Source organism: Linepithema humile, chromosome 2 (genome assembly GCF_040581485.1).
Source record: "Linepithema humile isolate Giens D197 chromosome 2, Lhum_UNIL_v1.0, whole genome shotgun sequence".
Lineage (NCBI taxonomy): Eukaryota > Metazoa > Arthropoda > Insecta > Hymenoptera > Formicidae > Linepithema > Linepithema humile.
The window spans coordinates 33,977,387-33,995,090 of NC_090129.1; the positions used below are offsets into that span (position 1 = coordinate 33,977,387).

Genomic DNA, 17,704 nt, shown 5'->3' on the forward strand with positions numbered 1-17,704 from the left:
ATTTGAAAATCCTTGGAATTGAAATCCTGAAAAACAATAGAGATTATAAAATCTCGCCAAATTGTCGCAATTGAAGATGACCGGTCCTTTCAATTGTCTTTGCTATTTAATTTGTACTATCATTGCTTATTTCCTTTATATAAATTAAGACTAAAAAAGGAATTGTTTACGAAAATGCAAGGACTGTTTCTATCTATCCACAGATTTTTTCAACGATTAATATTGCACGAATAACCGACAGAAATTTAGAAAAACATCCGTAGTTCCAATAATTTTTATACAGAAAAATATTATAGTGCCTCAATTACGACTATCGTACTTCTGAGCACAGAAGAAAATTGCGTCGCAATTAGCCAACATAACAATTATCTCTCATTTAAAGTAGTAGAACTGTATTTTTTTCTTCTTTTTTTAATGCAGTTATTTCTAATTATTCGTGAATTACAATTAGAGGAAGGTACAGTTACTTAGGAACACCTTGTGTAGTCGTTTCCAAATCTAATTAATCTGACATCGCGTTCAGTAGCCACCTCTCAGGCAGCACAATGTATTCTAACTGCCAAGTAGCTGGTATTGTCTTGGAAACAATGGCCGCCAGTGGAAATAGACGGACCGACCTTGTCCCGTGGGCGGACGGTCGGTGCAAATTTATTAATTGGTTCAGACAGGGAAGACGAAATTATGTACCTATGCATTCGCAGCGCCTCCGACGCCGTCCAGAGCATAATAATGAGGTTGCTGCGCTGGTTCGTGCTTAATCGCTGATTATCGTGCGATAATTAGACGCGCGTGCCGCAGATAATCACGACACGGAATTTATCCCTCTCATCGACGTCGGCGCGCTTATCGCAAACTTATGCAGTTTAATTATAAAAACTTGGGCTATTATAATTTATTCTAACTTTAATCTAAGTTTCTGTATAATTATTCTTATCACAACGTTGTTTTTAATTGTTACCTATATCAGATTACGCTTAACAGCAGCTTGCGGCAATACAAATCCAATAAAACGATACCTTCTTATTATAATGTCAAACAAAAGATCAATTTTTATTGCTTAACGAATTTTTTGCATTACACACAAATAAATTGTAGTTTTCAAACGTCAATTTCATACAAAATGTTAGCGATAAAATCAATTTCACTGACCACTGATTTCCGATAAAATTAATTTTGTATAGAATAAGTCACAAGAGACAAAATTTGTTCAAGTAAAAATTTTTAAACAACAAATTGAGAGGAAAATCCCACAGAACTTTGAGTTTGACAATGAGCTTCTGAAACGAGACATAATCCTTTTGTCTCCTCCGTTACTTCTAATAGTATTATACATCATTCTGACAATACGAGGTTACGCGCTGCCACGCATTTATCATGACAACTACAACACGACGAGGTTTCCCCATTGCGCGGTGGATGATTACTGGTTACGCGCTGTTGCATAAGGCACGGGACGACATCGGCATCTAAACGCTAACTTAGCGATGCATACTGTAACTCCGTAGAATACAACCGAGTTATCGCTGTCAGATTGCACATATCTTGCAATTCAGCCTGCTAAAACTGGATAAACTTCTCCGACACAAACTACAAGATTCACACGTATAGTTAGATCAACAATTCGTAGTGAGATTCTTGCTCAGTGTAAAATTCATGTTTTTTTTTAGCAGTAAAATTTTGTTGAAGCTTTATTCTAATCAGAAATCACACACTATTGATGTTCTTGCGACGCCAATTGTCGCGCTTACTTTGAATTAATAATATTCATAATCTTATCTTTTTTTTTTTTTCTTTCTCCATTAACATTTTATATCATTGAAAAGAATACCAATTTTATTAAAACTCATAAAATGAAAGCTTCACCAACAATCAAAACACTCATCCCATTTTTTCTCGCTTCTTCAAGCCTGATGAGAGCGACGCTTTCGAACGGATCGAATGACGTAGAACGAGATGAAACGAAAACACGAGAAAAGGAGAGTAAAGAAGATGGTGGAAAGGAGATAGAGGCAGACTGATTGTAGGTGACGAGGAAGATGGGCGTCGGTAGGAGGGAGGGTTAGCGTGAAAATGGCCTTTTCCTTTCCGCGCGGCGGCGGTTGAAGACGAAGAGAATCCCATTACCGGGCGAACTTTGAAAATCAATTTGATCCGGCGGTAATATAAGTGAGAACTCGCCAACCACTTTGTCCCGATTCACCTTGCCGTTCTCCCCGCACCGCGACTTAGACCCCCCCCCCCCCCTCTGCTTCACTTAATAACAAAGTTTGCGAGACGCATGTAAAGTCGCGGGATACATGGCGCGGCATCTACATGCAAAAGGATGGAGAGCGAGGGATGATGAATTGCGAGTAGGATTTATTCTTATTCCGGGTTTTCTCCTGGAAAAGTACGAAAAACATTTATTCTCATCGTATAAAGTTACACGCGTATAAAACCGCGAGCGCCTTCAACATTATTAACGTCTAACTAGCCATGTATCTAATTATTAGATTGTATCATATGAAATCTGTGATTGCCGTTTTTATATGTTAAAATAGAAAGCTGTAAAATTCTTGAAAAATGCAATAATGCACAAATATGCACCATCAATATTAATAGTTTTCTCTCAATAGGATATTGAGAAACGTATTTTATTTTGATAAAATTTGGCGTTTTTAAATTGTACAAATTGTTCAAATCTTCCAATTAATATTTTTCGATTGGGTAATGTTTTGTTTCTTTTCAAACCGTCATTGAATAGTCTTTTTATTAACAAAGCCCGAAGGCTGAATTAATATTTCCAGTTTCACAATCAGCTACGCCACGTTCCAATATAAATTCAAATACAAAAAATGTTTCAACTCTTTCAAAGACATTACATTGTTTACTTTCATAAAAAAAACATAAACAGTAATAAAAACAACTCGATAATTAAAAGAAGTACAGGAGCACGATATTGTTACAAAGTCGAAAGCAAAATGGTACAATGGTATCAATGCCTTTCTTCTACATTATGGAAATTTGTGACTAATCGCAGTTCACTTTTAACTAAATGTTGGCAATTTTATGTGGTACAATCTAATAAATTGTATAATATCTTATTAAGTAAAGTCGTTCAAAGAATCGACAACGCTCGCTGGAGCAGTCTTGTGAACGTATAATTTGTTTTACGGACTTAAATTTTAATGATTATTATCGCGTTGTTTAAAGCGTCTTAAACGTTAATAGTATTATTATTTACACGATACACAATTATTTGCGTACATCTCTATTTTTGTATAATTTTAATTAGTCATGGAAAAATAGCGATTAACAATAACAATAAAATGAAGAATTCTACACAGATGAAGTGCAATAGTTAAAATGCAGTTTAATACATGTTACTGCACAACGCCCATATTTTTAACATAATAATAAATAATACTAATTCTAAAAAAAAATCCTATTATAAATTCTGCATCATTTGAATGAGAAAAGTTCCAAATTGTTTCCTCGTTTAAGAATTCGTTTGCAGTTTACGTGAAAAATTATTTAAACGAAAGATCGTGTCTTTTTCTTTATAAATTTCATTGCAGTTATAATGAATACTTGCAACTGCTTTGTGGAGGAAAATCGAGGATTATGAGAGGATCGCATCGACACTTGGTCGGAATGATACACCTGCATTTCATTTACATTTGCAAAACAAGGCGCAATGTAAATAACACGAGGCAATTACTTCTTGCACGTCGGCTTGCGTTTGATCGTACCGGTATTCGAGCCACTGGAATTCCCGTTGCTGGCGGACGACGAGTCCGTGCTGGAGGTCTTCTCGCTCTTCGACGTTGCCGCCGCCGCCGCCGTCGTCGTCGGCGTCGGTATGCCTGACTTGACGTCGAACGTCGGCGGTGCGTTTGTGATTTTACCGGACGTCGCCTCCACTCTCTGCACAATTTCTGTCTTTTCCGCGTACGACGGCTTTTCAATTCCCGGCTCCTCTTTTCTGCGTGAGAACGATGGGATCCTCGTAACCCTCGGCTTCTCCCTCAGGGACGGCTTCTCCCTCTGCTCCAGCGCCCTGTCTCGCTCACTGTTCTGGCAATTCTGCTGTTCCGGCGACGGTATGGCTGACACCTTCGGTATATTTCTTTGATCCCTGCTTCGCGGCAGACTCGCCGTCGGCTTTATGATGATCTTCGGCTGCTTCAGACTGCACGCCGGGGCGCAATTCTTCGGCTCCCGCGCCGTGATGATTATCCGCGGCTCTCTCTTTTCCGCTTCCAACATCTCCGAGTTTCCACTGCGGTTTCCCGCTTCAGCCGACCTCGACTCGTGCTCGATTTTGTTCTCGGAGCGCGCTGGTAAACTCGGATTAATTAATCTCGGTGTGATCACGATCTTTGGTTCCATTGCTGGCAACGTTGCGCTTAATTGTTTCTCGTCCGCACCAATCATGATTTGAGGCTCCGAGGCGGTCGATGCCATAATGGCCGAGGACTCGCCCGGTTTGTACCAGTTTGGATTGCCTGCCTCTCGAAGCCCAGTGGACCTACCGATGTCCTCGTCTACGCTCTGCGAGGTTGGCGAGAACGGATATTGACCTCCGTGAAGTGGACACTTCGGATTAGCATAAATGGTATCCACGCTTCCACCCGCCTGAACATTCCTGCTTTCTTCCAGGGAGTCTATTATGCTAGGATCAGAATTGTTCTTCGCGGCCTCTTGCTTCTTCAGCAATGGACCCACATGCAGGTTCGTCGTCATCGGTTCGCCCTCGACTTGGTTTTCGTTTTCTTCGGCGAAGAAATCGCTTTTCTCGAGACTCTTCGAGGGCCCGAACATTCTTGGAGGTGGTAACGGCGGTTGACTCGAAAACAAGTTCACTCGATTCCCGCTCTTGTAATCCTTTAACGAATTCGCATGCTGCTTCGGCACAAAGAGGCTACTCGGTGCCGGAAGTGATCGTCTCTTCTCGATATCCGGCAGCACTTTGGGATAGTTTCGACGTTTGATCGTCCTTAGAGCTTCCTCCGGACTGATGCATTCTCTCTCCACGATCGGCTCCCGACACGTGACATTTACGTCGCCCACGCCGAAGGTCGTCAAGATTGTTCCGCTCTGCACATAAATCTCCTCGGAAAGATTTTCGTATTTAGATTGATCGGACGACGGCACTTCCATTCCCAGGCCGGGGCGAGGCAGACGAGATTTTAGTTTAGGATTAATTCTGGCATACAGGCTATTTGCACTTCCTGAATCCGACTCGTGAATCCTGGGAGTGGAGAAATTCGGTTTCATCATATTCAGGATGTTCTCCATCGGCAAAGGATCGCTCCTGGAATGATGATGCTCGATGACAACCACCTCAGGCGCAATAAGCTGATCTAGATTCGGCGCGTATTCATTCGTTGCTTCGATACTTTTCGTCAACTCGATCGGCATCTGATTTAAGACAGACTCCGTTCTGGTCGCCGGCGTGGCGTCGATAGCGACAGAAACCTTCGGTAATTTCGATTTCTTTCCAGGACGCACCACCAGCGCCGGACCAGTGTCGTAGATCGGCTCGTCCTTTCTCTCTTTCAGCGCTTCCTCCTCTATGCGCTGCTTCTCTTCCTGCTGTTGCTTGCTCAGTTTCTCTTGATGCTCCTTCTGCAATGTTTCCCGCGTTTTGCGCAGAAACCTTGGCGAACATCTACAAGAAGCAAAGCTAAACGATAAAATTGGGATCAATTTCACGATTTCAATAATTCTTGAAAAATTTTTTAAGCAAACCAAATAAATTAATATCAATAAATCGATTGAAAAAACAATCTTTAAAAATGCAATACTATTGAATTCGTTGCTCTTGAATTAATTATGAAGTGGATTTTCTGCCTATAATTTAACATTTCAACAGTTTGTAATTTTTTCCACAATCTAGTTAATGTTTACGATGAAAAACAGTTTTGGAGAATTAATTAGCATTATTGAAAAGTATTTTGTAGATGAATAATATTTTCGCGGAGGAGACCATTGTGTAAATTAATGTTGCAATATGTGTAAGCAACAACGCTGTAAATTTTACGGAAAATTCAAAATAAGCGCTATTAATGCTGTCAGTTAACTGGTTATAACCGACCGGTTATTACATCCAATTATCCGAGAGTTATCGATCGTAGTATGCTATTTTGTGCACTTCACAAATGAAAGATATGTATTAATTTCACGACTTGATAACAAACAGTGACAATAGCGCTTTTACATCTCGGAGTTCATCAATCGCTATACATCTTACACATCACTCTGGCAAGCAAAACATAACTTCGCTAAATTTGTTTAATGACCTACATATTTATTTATTTGAAACGCGGCATTCTATAATGTTTATAATGAAGCTTATTTCAAGTACGATTTTGCAATATGTTATACAGCTACGTTAACAAGCCGACGAATAATATATTTGTAATAAATATTATAATAAAATTATAAAATAAATATAATTTAATAATTTACACGCACAAACAGAATGTCTCTTTGTTCAGAGATTCAAAGAAAATACAAATATAAATAATTGCGCACAAACAACACATTGGCCTAATAAACTGCTAAGTCTCATACAATTTAATTTATCAAAATAGAAATATTTCAAAAAATGTATTTGTCAATTTTTTCACATTTTTATTTTTTATTAATGTGACAACACATGCAAAAGCAATACTATAATCTGCAAACCAGATATGGGTTGCTAAATGACGAAAGCCAAAGTTCGGTTCTAACGAGTTTAATTAACTCTGTAGGCCCTTACCAACCTTTTCCGTGAGTCAATACACCTAAAGAAATATCCGAGAACGAAAGAGAGAAAGGGAATTGAATCCCTTGATTTGAGTGATACGAGCCACGTCTCAAAGCAACCACTCTTTAAGCGAAAACCCTAATTGGATTACTGGGTCGCGCAACCCTCGTCGCGATCGACAAATTTGCGAGGGTAAGCGTTTCTCCGAGTGTCTTCAGTTCTTCGCAATTAGGGAAGACGTAGAAATCGAGTTCGAACTGCCACGAGAGTAGCAAATAGCGTACAGCCAAATGACGTTAGAATGACAAAGAATTTAATGAACTTATAAGTTGATGTTTATTTTATTCCAAACGTGGAGATGTTTATTCAATTTTTGACTTGAAAATGTAATTCTCAAAATTACATTGAAATCTTAAAAAAAGGATTTAAAATCTTTTTAAAAAAACTCTTATAATAATAATACTTATTTAAGAATACTTATAATAATAATTAGTTATTTGAGAAAGCAGTTCCACAAAATAAATAAAATTAAAATTTAAACAGTTAAATAATTCTACAATATTAAACAATAAATAATGTTAAACTCCAATATTTATTACCAATATTTCACGATAAAATTGTTTGTAGTTAAAAAGGTATTTGTTTCATTTCAATACTAAAACGTATCACAAAGGTAATTAATTTAATCTTATCAAAATATTCATACTAAAGCACGGATACAATATTATAATTATTTAAAATATCAAAATTTTGGTTCTAGAGTAAAAGGAATATTATGTAAATTATTATAATATGAAATATTATCCACTGACCTATGCACAATCTCCTGCTGAATCCATTCTCGAACCTTGATGTGAGTATCAATAGTGGAGCTTGAGTTTTGTCTCGACAGCTTCGACCTGCGTCCGAAGTTAGAGTTGTTATCGTACGCTTTGTCATTCTTTATCACATCGTTCAAATCTGGCTTGCTGTCACTTTTGTAGCCTATCTGGCCGTAATGGTTCTCGTGTTTATCAGTCTTCGACTTCTTGACAGAGTCGTCTTTCTTCTCGCTGGCTCGCCTCTTCAACGGTTTCTCCTTCCCTTTCATGTTTTGCTTTTTATAGTAGATGTATAAAAAAGCCGTGAAGTTTATCAGTATAAATACAACGAAGAAGACAATCACTATCATCATCACCGACGAGCTCCTTAACGCGCTTGGCTCGGCCGTCGATTCTACATTCTCTACGTCGTTGGCTTTTCTACTTGTTGTAGCCACGATTGAAAACGGCGACTTGTCTGCACCAGAGTTCGTGACGCTAGACGGAGTTGTGTATCTGCTAGAAAAGTATTTTACATAACTCGTAACTTTAATAAGCACCTGAAACAATTTTTTTTTAGCAAAAACATTATTCCAACTTCTTATAAAATAATTTTTTCACTTGTTTTGAGAAAAATTCTTTTTTATATATTTCTAAAGTATTTTAATTGCCTTTAATTACTAGATGGCGAAACTTTGCTCTGCGTTGCAATGAGATGCGTTATTCGTACGAAAAATGTACGAACCACAAAATTAATTAACTAGAAAAATATTTTACATAATCCATAACATAAATAAAGATATAAAAATATTTTTATCAGAGAAAACACTATTTCAATTTTCTCTAAAATAAATTTTCCAGTTTATCTTTAACATACATCCATATATATATATATTTTTCTAGAATATCTCATACAAGCTTTTCAATTGCCGGAAGGTAAAAGCCGCTTTGATAATAACGTATTGTGAGAATTTGTAATGCACAAAGCGTGAAATTAATTAGCCGGCCAATTAATTAGTCTTCATTACAAACCTGGCATTGTAGCTTTCGTATTTCTGGTTGGAGGTATTGTTAGCATATTTGCCGACTCCATCGGCAAAGTCAAGAATCTGCGGTCGAGGTCCTCTCAGTCGAGTTGGATCCGAAACGTCTTTATTCGGGTACCTGAGCAGATTAGGTAGATTCTCGTTCCAGAATTGCATCTCCGTCAAACGATAGTGCGCACCTATATTAGGCGGTATAGCTGCGCGCAAAAGAGAGAATATTCCGTCTAAATAAATTATACAAGTTCGTGAAGTAAATCAAATTCTTGTGGCAAGATAATAGATTTCACTTTTAGTTTATAATCGTGACTAGAAGGAGCATTAAATCCGACGAAAACTTTCAACGTGAAAATTTGTCGATTAGCGTTTTCGTGCTTTAAAGTGTGTTGTGTGTGTGGTATCGAGATTATTGCAGGCTTACTTAGGTTGAAATATGTCTGATTGACAGGGTCGTACTCTGGCCACTCAATCTCGTACTGGCCCCATTCCTTGAACCCGTTAGTCAGGTAGGGGTACCGCTTGGCGACGTTGGGGTTCCTGGGGGATTCGAGTATTTTCTTTGATAAATAATCGCGAGTGATTAATGTTGCGGCGAAAGTGCCCAATAACTTTTGTTAAGCCATACAGGGCGGCTTGGGATTAATACCGTGAGGAAATTGGTGTGATATGAGAGGAGAGATATCAGACGATACTATATGTGTGTGCGGTCCGTGGGGATACTCGATAGTACTCTTTCCTTCCCGCTACTGTAGAATTATTGTGTTTCCTTGACTTCTCCTACGACGTGACTATGTAAATTTTTAGTAGATACATTTAAAATGATAAAATCCATTTTCTCTTTTAATCTAAATGTTTAAAATAATTTTATTAATTTAAACTCTCAAATCTCAACATTGTGATCTAACGGATTTCTGCCATTAATTAACTTTCGAAAAGGCAACTCGATAAAAATATATAAAAATTAATAAAATTTGAATGCAATTGAAAATTGGGCATTTAGTATTGCACAAATTTTATCTCACAATCAGTTTCAAATGTGTAATATATAATTTAAAGTTTTATTATAGCGATATTTTGAACAATTGCGAATAATTTTTTAATAAAATTATTAGAAACTCAATATTCTGATTTAAACAAAGCGTGGTTTTATATCGCAAAAACATTGGGTTTGTTCAGCCGAATAAAGTGGAATGTTTCGTTGGAAAAAACGAAATGTCGAAATAATTCGGAGCTGCGGATAATCTGCTTTCATCGTACAAATTAAAACAGCCGATTCACCGGATCGTTAATTCGACAATATCAAACATCAGCATAACAAGCGTCAAATTGCGCCGAGTTAATTCAAGACCGAAATTTGAACACATACACAAGACACAAATTTAAATACGTGCACGTACACGTACACGTACGAGTAAACAAACTGAGAGTTAAAAGTTTAGTAATTTATTTTAAAGAGAATTTGTGGTGAAAAAAACTATTAAACAGAGTTCCCAAATGATAAAAATTAAATTATATTGCAATCGTAAATATTGTTTATAACTCTTTTAACATTATTATGCGTATTAATCAACATAACAATGTTCAGTATTTCAGATAACAACTTTTATAACAGTCAAAAACAAAATAATACCTTGCTTTCAAAATGCTTTAAATTTATTTCTGCTTAAAATTATGTTTGTAATTTTACTTGCTTTAGATATTTGGTAATTTAAATTAATTTTAAATATAATTAGATTGAACAATTTCTGATGTTTGCATATTTTGTATTTATTTTCAATATTCAGTTTTTGACTAATTTGCCATTCATAAAACATTTCAAAAATAAATTTTCTAAATTATGTTTCTAAATTTATTCATTTTTGTATGAATTTCTTCTTCTAAAATTTGTTCTTAAGACTATTCATCTTTTTTACAGCCATAAATTTTGATTTTCAAATGCGCAATGGAAAAAAATATATAATATCGTCTGGTTTAATTAAACACCTTGAATGTTTAGTTAATTGAAAATCACGTTCCCGAATATGTATGTTTCCAAGTCCAACTTTACTAACTACAAATTTTCGCGTCAACGCCCAACAATTGTTCACTACTTGTTATTAAATACGATTGTTTCTACATGGTAGCCGCCACTCATACGTTCAACTTTTAATACCAACTTTAATTTAACTTTAATGCACACCGTGATCGTTCCACATTAAATTCCAAATTATTTGTTTAATCGTTTATTTTTCTCGTCAGACTCGCAATCATCAGCAACTAACTCTGCAAATTTTATTTACATTTTTTAAATTAATAATTTGTTGCGCTGAATGAAACGTGGCACATTTCTGGAAGTGAGAGCAAAACAAGAGAAATATGCTTTATATAAAATTTTTGTTTGGCAAATTTTCGAACAAATAAAGCTTTTTAATTTACATCGTTATTTATACGTGCAATTGAGTTCTCATTTAAATTATAAAGTTGTCATCAACGTAAACTTTCACTCACGCAAAAGTCATCAAAATGAAAATAATTTTGATATAATGGAAAAAAATTAATATATCTTGATATCAATAGAATATTCAAAACAGACTTAAAATTTTATAGCGTTTAATTGAAAATAATATTAAAGCAGTAAAAAAGGAAAAAAGAGTAGACGATAAATTAGTTTAAAATAATATAAATAATACAACTGATATAATTTGATATTTCTAAAACGTAGAGTGCACAAGATTTTATCTAAAATTTGTCGTCTTTTAGTAACTCACCCAATATAGGCAAAACTGCACCACCAGTTCATAATGGCCTCCGAAAACAGTGTCTCTCTGATGTCGTATCGACCCCGCAAGTCGTACTTACCGCCGTCCAATGGAACACCCAGTACGTAGGGTAACTCCTCCCCATGCATGGTATGTTGACGTTGTTGCTGTAACGTAACGAGATCGCTGGATGTGCTTTTATACCGAGATACAGATTCTATCGACACTTCGATGCCATTCGCGTAACTCGAAAATATCGAAGCTCAGGCTACTGCTATTCGCACCTTTCCTCCTCTTTCTCTCACTAAGCATACCCTTTAAAATCTGATACTCTCGGCTATCAACATCTTTTTGCTAATACCTTGGTGGTCTTATTTGATCCTTAGCTTCATTTATTTCTGATACAATCTTAACTAATTCAATTTGAAACGTAAGAGTAGATAAAACATTTATGCTTTTTTTTATTACGTACAAATATGTATTTTTTGAAATTTATTAAAAAATATCTCAATACAAAAATTCTTTGCAATTCTTTAAATATATCTTTTTGTATCTTTCTAATGTCAAAATAAATGCGATCAATGATATTTAAGTTCTTAAACTTATCTGGATAAGTATTTTTTTTTAGAATTATATTTATATATCAAGTTTAATTATAAGCTTGCTCATCGTTAATTCTACCACTAATTTTTGAATAAATTTTCTGGATGCAAGTTCTCAGATTTATCGTAGTCGTAATTATTTTTAGCGCGATAAACCGAGCGTATTTACAAACGCGTCAATTTGTAAAGTTCAATAAAGGGCGGAATTTATGAGGACGGGTAGAAATTAAAATTCATCGGGCTCGCTCGCCGTGTACACAGGAGTAAGAGAGAAAGAAATAGGGAAGGAAGGATTGAGAGAGAGAGAGAGAGAGAGAGAGAGAGAGAAAGAGAGAGAGAGAAAAAGAGAAACCCAACCTGACATGGGAATGATGCACGCTGCAAATCGCTATTTGCAGATTTAAAATCTAATATCCTTGTTGACGCGACGATGGCGTTGTACGCGGAGGTACATTCAATTTAGCGATATTCTCGGTTACTGCATGGCGAGGTCGTCGTCGGCGCACGCAACGCCGATAAAAATAGTTGGCCGAAATCCAAATGGGTTCGCAGCCCGGATTTTTCTCCCAACAAACACAATGGTTGCCACTAGGTCACAATTCGTCCCTTCGACTAAGAAACCAGAGATGCTGAATACAACGCTAACTATGTCGGGGTACTCCAAAAATTCTGCATTATATCTTTCCAAATGTGAATCCGATGATTAATTTATGATTGACCTTTTTACTAAAAAATTAGTGAATTAGTGGAACTCTTGAACAGCTTATAGTTAAACTCACCGCATCTGCTTAAAGATAAATTGAAGGCTGTTAATCTAAAATCTCGCAAAAGAAGGAATTCGATTTCCGAGAGTTCTCAAGTCTCTCCAACCTTTTGCTCTCTAAACAATCAACATTCTTTACGCTTCTCGCGAGAAACCATAGTATAATTTTTCCCTTCCCTCTCTTTCTCCTTTGCGGTTGGCAAATTAAAAAACGTAAATTTCCCATTTCGAGATTCGGCAATAAAGTGAGACGATGAAAAATGCCCTCCGTTTTCAGTAGCAACATTCCGCATCAAGGAATAACAACGTTGCATGAAGCTACACGAATTGGAGCGTTGAAGGAAGCGCACTTTAACTCATCATCCCCGCTCGTCCGTCTCCCCTTTCCCCCTTTCTCGCCCTTCCTCGCTCACTAATGCGGCGTGCAACATTTTTCCCGCGCCATGTCGGGTCCCGCTTTGTCGAGAGGCGTCTGAGCCGCGATAATCGATCTTCGTTGTATCGTCGAGACCTACTTACGCCAGAGTAGTCTTGCATAGCTTTCGGATGCGAGAAGACGTACATGTAGCTCTTCGGGTTCGCCTTTGAATGCAAATTGGCAGTCATTATTAATGGCGCCACGGTGCCGCTGTCGGAGAGCGCCTCTAGCACCATGTCCCGATTTTTCGTAGCGTACTCTTTCGTGAATCCGCTTGAGAAGTCGCCGTATTGCTCCAAAACTTTCGACAGGATCAGTTCCGGCTCCAGCTCGTGAGTCGCCTAGAACACATTTTTGATATAAAAAATCACCCTCGTATAAGAATTAAAATCAAAAAGTTCAAAGAAACAAGAGAGTATAAACAAATTTCATTTATGAATCTAAGAATTGATGTATGTAAAATTTCAAGCGAAAAATTGTACAAATCCTAAATATCAGTAGGTTTAAAAGCCGGATTTAAAATAGGAAGAAAAAAAAGCTAAAAAAGCAAGAAACAAAAAATTTAAGGATCATGGAGGATCTATGCATATAAAGAACTGAGAAAAAAAATGTCCAAGATTGTAGATCTAATAAGAACGAAGAGAAAATGAACAGGGATTATTCTATATTAGTATAAACGAATCAATATATGAGTAAATATACTTTGGCATAGTCTCGCAGGATCTCATCTCGTTGTCCATCAAGCATGCCGTGCAACAAAGCAACTGGTGGCAGGATGTGAAATTTCTCTGATTCTGTTACGCCGTACATCAAGTCGAACCTGAAAAACAATATACAATTTCACACTTTTATTTTCTAAATTTAAAAGTCGTACACTACAAAAGTCGTAAAGTCAATGAAAAAATTGGAACAACCGACCATTAATCGAAAATTGTCAGACTGTACTTAACGTGAAAAAGATATGTAAATATGTTAAATAAACTACCAAATTTTCTTAAAAACTGCATCATTACTTTATAATTGGTAAACATTGCTAAACAAATACAATTTAGTAATAATTATAAACATTTCAGTTTTTACCTTAAAAGTAGTATTTTTACATTATAATATTTTAATATTTTAATAAAATAAGTATAAATATATATATATTTATTAATAATAAATATACTATACTATATATTTTTTATTCTTCTGATTATAAATATATTATATTTATAACATCAACCAGTTAAAAGATGACTGCTGCCCATCAGCGTTCTGACATGCGCGAAAATTCAATACGTAGAGTTTGTTATATATTTGACGCCAGTCTGGTATTAGCAGCCTACAGTATAGATGTCAGTGATCAGGCCCCGGTGTATCGTTCTAGCAACTCTGTTCTAGTGTAGCGTTCAGTGCACATACCGATAGTCATACTGTAGTGTTGATATTCTTGTGTGATAACGTCCAATTAAAAAGACAAATATGTCTCTCGTAGATATTTTACCGAACGAAATATTCTTAATGATTTTTGATTTGTGTGACGTATATACTTTATTACAGCTCAACAGAGTATGCAAAAGATTTTACCATTTATCAAACATCACCTTAAATCAAAAAAGTAACCATTTGCTTGTTACGAATGAAATGTCGGAAAAATTTCGTGAACGGTAGGTTAAATATAACTTAATATTTATTTCTATTTCAATTTATTCTAAAATTTCATAGGAACCACGTAATCTGTCGAATCAATTTTTCATAATTTTTACTTTATAATATTGTTCCTGCTCTGTCTTAAAATCACATGTTCGTTGATGATTCTCAGTATTATAATTCTCCAAATAACGACTTTTGCCAGCATATGTATTTTCTATAGTTTTTCTATTTGTCTCTACCGCGGTTTATTTACATCACATCTCCATTCTCTCATACACGCACATCGGGACTAATGTGCCCCTTTCATTTTTCAAATAGTAATCTCAAATTTATACATTATATCTGTCGACGTTACAACCTTCTCTGTACTTTTGCACAAAATAAATCAATAAAATCATACTCTTATGCCCAAATCCACCAACGTAGATTAACTTTAATCTCGGTTCAACTTACTTTTCACCTTTTACTAATTCTTAGAACTAGAAAAACATGAAGAGTAAGTTGAACCGAGATTAAAGTTAATCTACATTGGTGCAAATGGGCATTAGTTTCTATCAAACAATTATTAGTAAAAAAGTGTTATTAGATAACAAAAATATTTTTTTTTTAATATAGTACAATATATGTTCATAAAACTTTTTCACACATATTAACATTAAGTCGTAGCTTTTGCCATATTTTTAATTGTGCAAAACTTGGTTGAACTTTATAAGCTTGTCTTTTTAAAATACATTTTAATATTTACATGTTATCAGTACATAAAATATTCACGATTTTACATAAGATCACATTGAAAAACGTACGTCTTACTTTCTTTTATAGATGTAAATTATTATTATCTTCGTATGAATCTAAATTTATTACGCATTACAACTGGAAATATAAAATAAATAGGGTGAATTACATAAAAATGTTACTTGAAAATTCCCCAGAAAATAATACAGCCATAGAAATAAAAAAAAAAAAATGCCTAAAAATGACTAAAAATACAATTTCGTTTTATCACTACAAGACCCTTACAGCTTTTACTCGTGCAGAGAACGATGTCATTTGGAAAAGCCAAATTTCAAGAACTTGTAACAGTCAATTTTCAAGCATTGCTTGTTACAATGATATACTTATAAGCGGTCACGTGTAAATATTTATTTATAAGTTTTGTTTTATGTTTATTTCTTGTTCTTTTTGTTTTTTATAAAAATTCTTGCAGAGATGGCAGTATTAGGTATTGGAGATTTGAATCACAGAATAACATTAATAATCTTCAACAATTAAAAACAGATTCCAATGTATATGGTGAACACGTTTCGAAAATAGAAGCAACAACGAAACATATTGTATCAAGTTCTTCAAATTTAATAAAGGTAAGATTAAAAAATTTGGAACTATGCAATGTTAATGTAGAATGTAGAAGGTAAAAAGTCGGTTTTTGTTTAGATACAGAAAAATACACTTGAAGATGATGAATCTGCGGAAGAAAACGAAACAATTTATAACGGCAAGAAATTGATTCAGTCAATTTCATTAGACCCTACGGGAACAAATGTAGCTGCTAGTACCGTAGAATCGCTTCTAATTTATGATATTAATAAAAAGTAAGTTATGCTTCTATTAATTAATCGATTTCTACAAATGTTCAATTAAACGTTGACTATGTTTGTACAGACACTATTATATGATCCGATTTAGTAATTATAATTCGTAATTATAACTTAATTAGTTATATAACATACTGGTAAGAGCCTTAGAAGAGCGGTGGTGGCCCACTGTGAAAAAGAGAGAGTTGTATTATAAAAAATCTGTCTGATGTCTTTGTTTTTATAATATCCTTTATCATAACGGTAGTAAATGTGAAAAGAAAACAGATAATCTATTATTGCAATTCTTTGGCCGCAAACTACATATTAGTTCTTACGGGAAAGGCTCACTCTAGTATATTATATAGCCCGATGACAAGAGAGGAGTCTCCTTTCTCTAGTCTTCTAGGTTTTTATGAATATCGAAAATAATATACAATAAACTAATGTAAAGCTATTTTAGTTGTGAGATTATGGATAAACGTATAAATGATAATACTTGTTCCCAACTACTATGGGATGATACTCATACTATTCTCATGCTGTATAAACAATGCATTAAAAAAATGGATATAAGGTAATAAATATTATTGTCGATATTAATTAGCCATTCAATTTAGTTATATTCGTTACTGTGATTTTAGAACATCCGAATTTGTACGTACATGGAATGCTTCATTTCCAAACAAAAAATGTGAATTATGCTGTTTCTCTTCAGATAATTTGTATAGTATTATAACAGGGACAAATAGTGGTACAGTACTTCTATGGGATCAAAGATCAAGCGACTGCATTCAAGTTTGTATTACTTTTAAATTTTATATATCATGTAATGACCCTCATAAGTAACCTATTATTAACTCTCTTCAAAATTTTCAGACATATAGTCCAAATGGTGTTAAACCTGTATATCTTTATGCCATGGCTGACAACTATGTATTTTCTGTAGAATTTGATAGCACTTTTATGTATACTATTACAGAAGGAGAGGGTGTGCTTCAATTTTATTTTAAGAACGAAGATGATTATAACCCCAATAAAGAAAGGAAGAAGTATTTTAGCAAATTTTTTTAAATAAAAAAAGTTTAACAATGTTTCTTCTATTTTCTTCTATATGCTTTGATTGTTTACATAAATTATATACTTAATGTCATGAAATAGAAAATAAATGTAAATCTTTGTATGTAATATGTTTGCTTCAAAAATCCATGTTTCTCAAATAATAATATTAGCGTGTGTGAAATCTATTAGTCCGAAACAAAAAAAAGATTTATAATATTTTGCGCTGGAAATTAATTCACAGGCATGTCCAATCCGTCCAAAAAACAACGTCAAAACTATTTGTAAAATTAATTTAAAATAAAGCAACAAACTTGTTAGTTTAAAAATATTTTTACG

The 17,704-nt window shown here is 34.9% G+C and overlaps 2 protein-coding genes across 5 annotated transcripts in view; one reads left to right on the plus strand and one right to left on the minus strand.

The window, feature by feature from the left end:
• Positions 1–2,357: 2,357 nt before the first annotated feature.
• The window catches only part of LOC105674891 (uncharacterized), an 84,042-nt gene continuing 68,695 nt past the window's right edge, over positions 2,358–17,704 (minus strand). Inside the window, exons 8-14 of one of the 3 annotated variants that reach the window (XM_067350569.1) lie at positions 13,800–13,917; positions 13,199–13,438; positions 11,324–11,481; positions 8,998–9,113; positions 8,566–8,776; positions 7,546–8,049; positions 2,358–5,668 (exon numbers count right to left, since the gene is read on the minus strand). In XM_067350569.1, the coding sequence (XP_067206670.1) occupies positions 3,697–5,668; positions 7,546–8,049; positions 8,566–8,776; positions 8,998–9,113; positions 11,324–11,481; positions 13,199–13,438; positions 13,800–13,917 (3,319 nt within the window). In that variant the 3' untranslated portion in view covers positions 2,358–3,696. Of the gene's footprint in view, positions 5,669–7,545; positions 8,053–8,565; positions 8,777–8,997; positions 9,114–11,323; positions 11,482–13,198; positions 13,439–13,799; positions 13,918–17,704 lie in introns of all 3 variants that reach the window. The other 2 variants (XM_012371538.2, XM_067350568.1) reach the window with 2 other exon arrangements.
• Positions 14,278–17,696, plus strand: LOC105674892 (uncharacterized). Of its 2 annotated transcripts, none has more exons than XM_067350577.1 (7): positions 14,278–14,746; positions 15,555–15,866; positions 15,940–16,093; positions 16,167–16,324; positions 16,761–16,883; positions 16,951–17,104; positions 17,186–17,696. In XM_067350577.1, the coding sequence occupies exons 1-7, from the start codon at positions 14,562–14,564 to the stop codon at positions 17,378–17,380; spliced, it is 1,281 nt and encodes a 426-aa protein (XP_067206678.1). In that variant the 5' UTR covers positions 14,278–14,561; the 3' UTR covers positions 17,381–17,696. The 2 variants fall into 2 exon arrangements, with proteins under 2 accessions (XP_067206678.1, XP_067206679.1); XM_067350578.1 differs by having other exon boundaries at positions 14,388–14,746; positions 16,770–16,883.

Bases quoted from the DNA above. Each gene is read 5' to 3' on its own strand.
- LOC105674892 (XM_067350577.1), top strand. From the start codon at position 14,562: ATGTCTCTCGTAGATATTTTACCGAACGAAATATTCTTAATGATTTTT. The intron at 15,867-15,939 runs GTAAATATTTAT...AAATTCTTGCAG, and splicing joins ATACTTATAAGCGGTCACGT to AGATGGCAGTATTAGGTATT. The intron at 16,094-16,166 runs GTAAGATTAAAA...GTTTTTGTTTAG, and splicing joins GTTCTTCAAATTTAATAAAG to ATACAGAAAAATACACTTGA.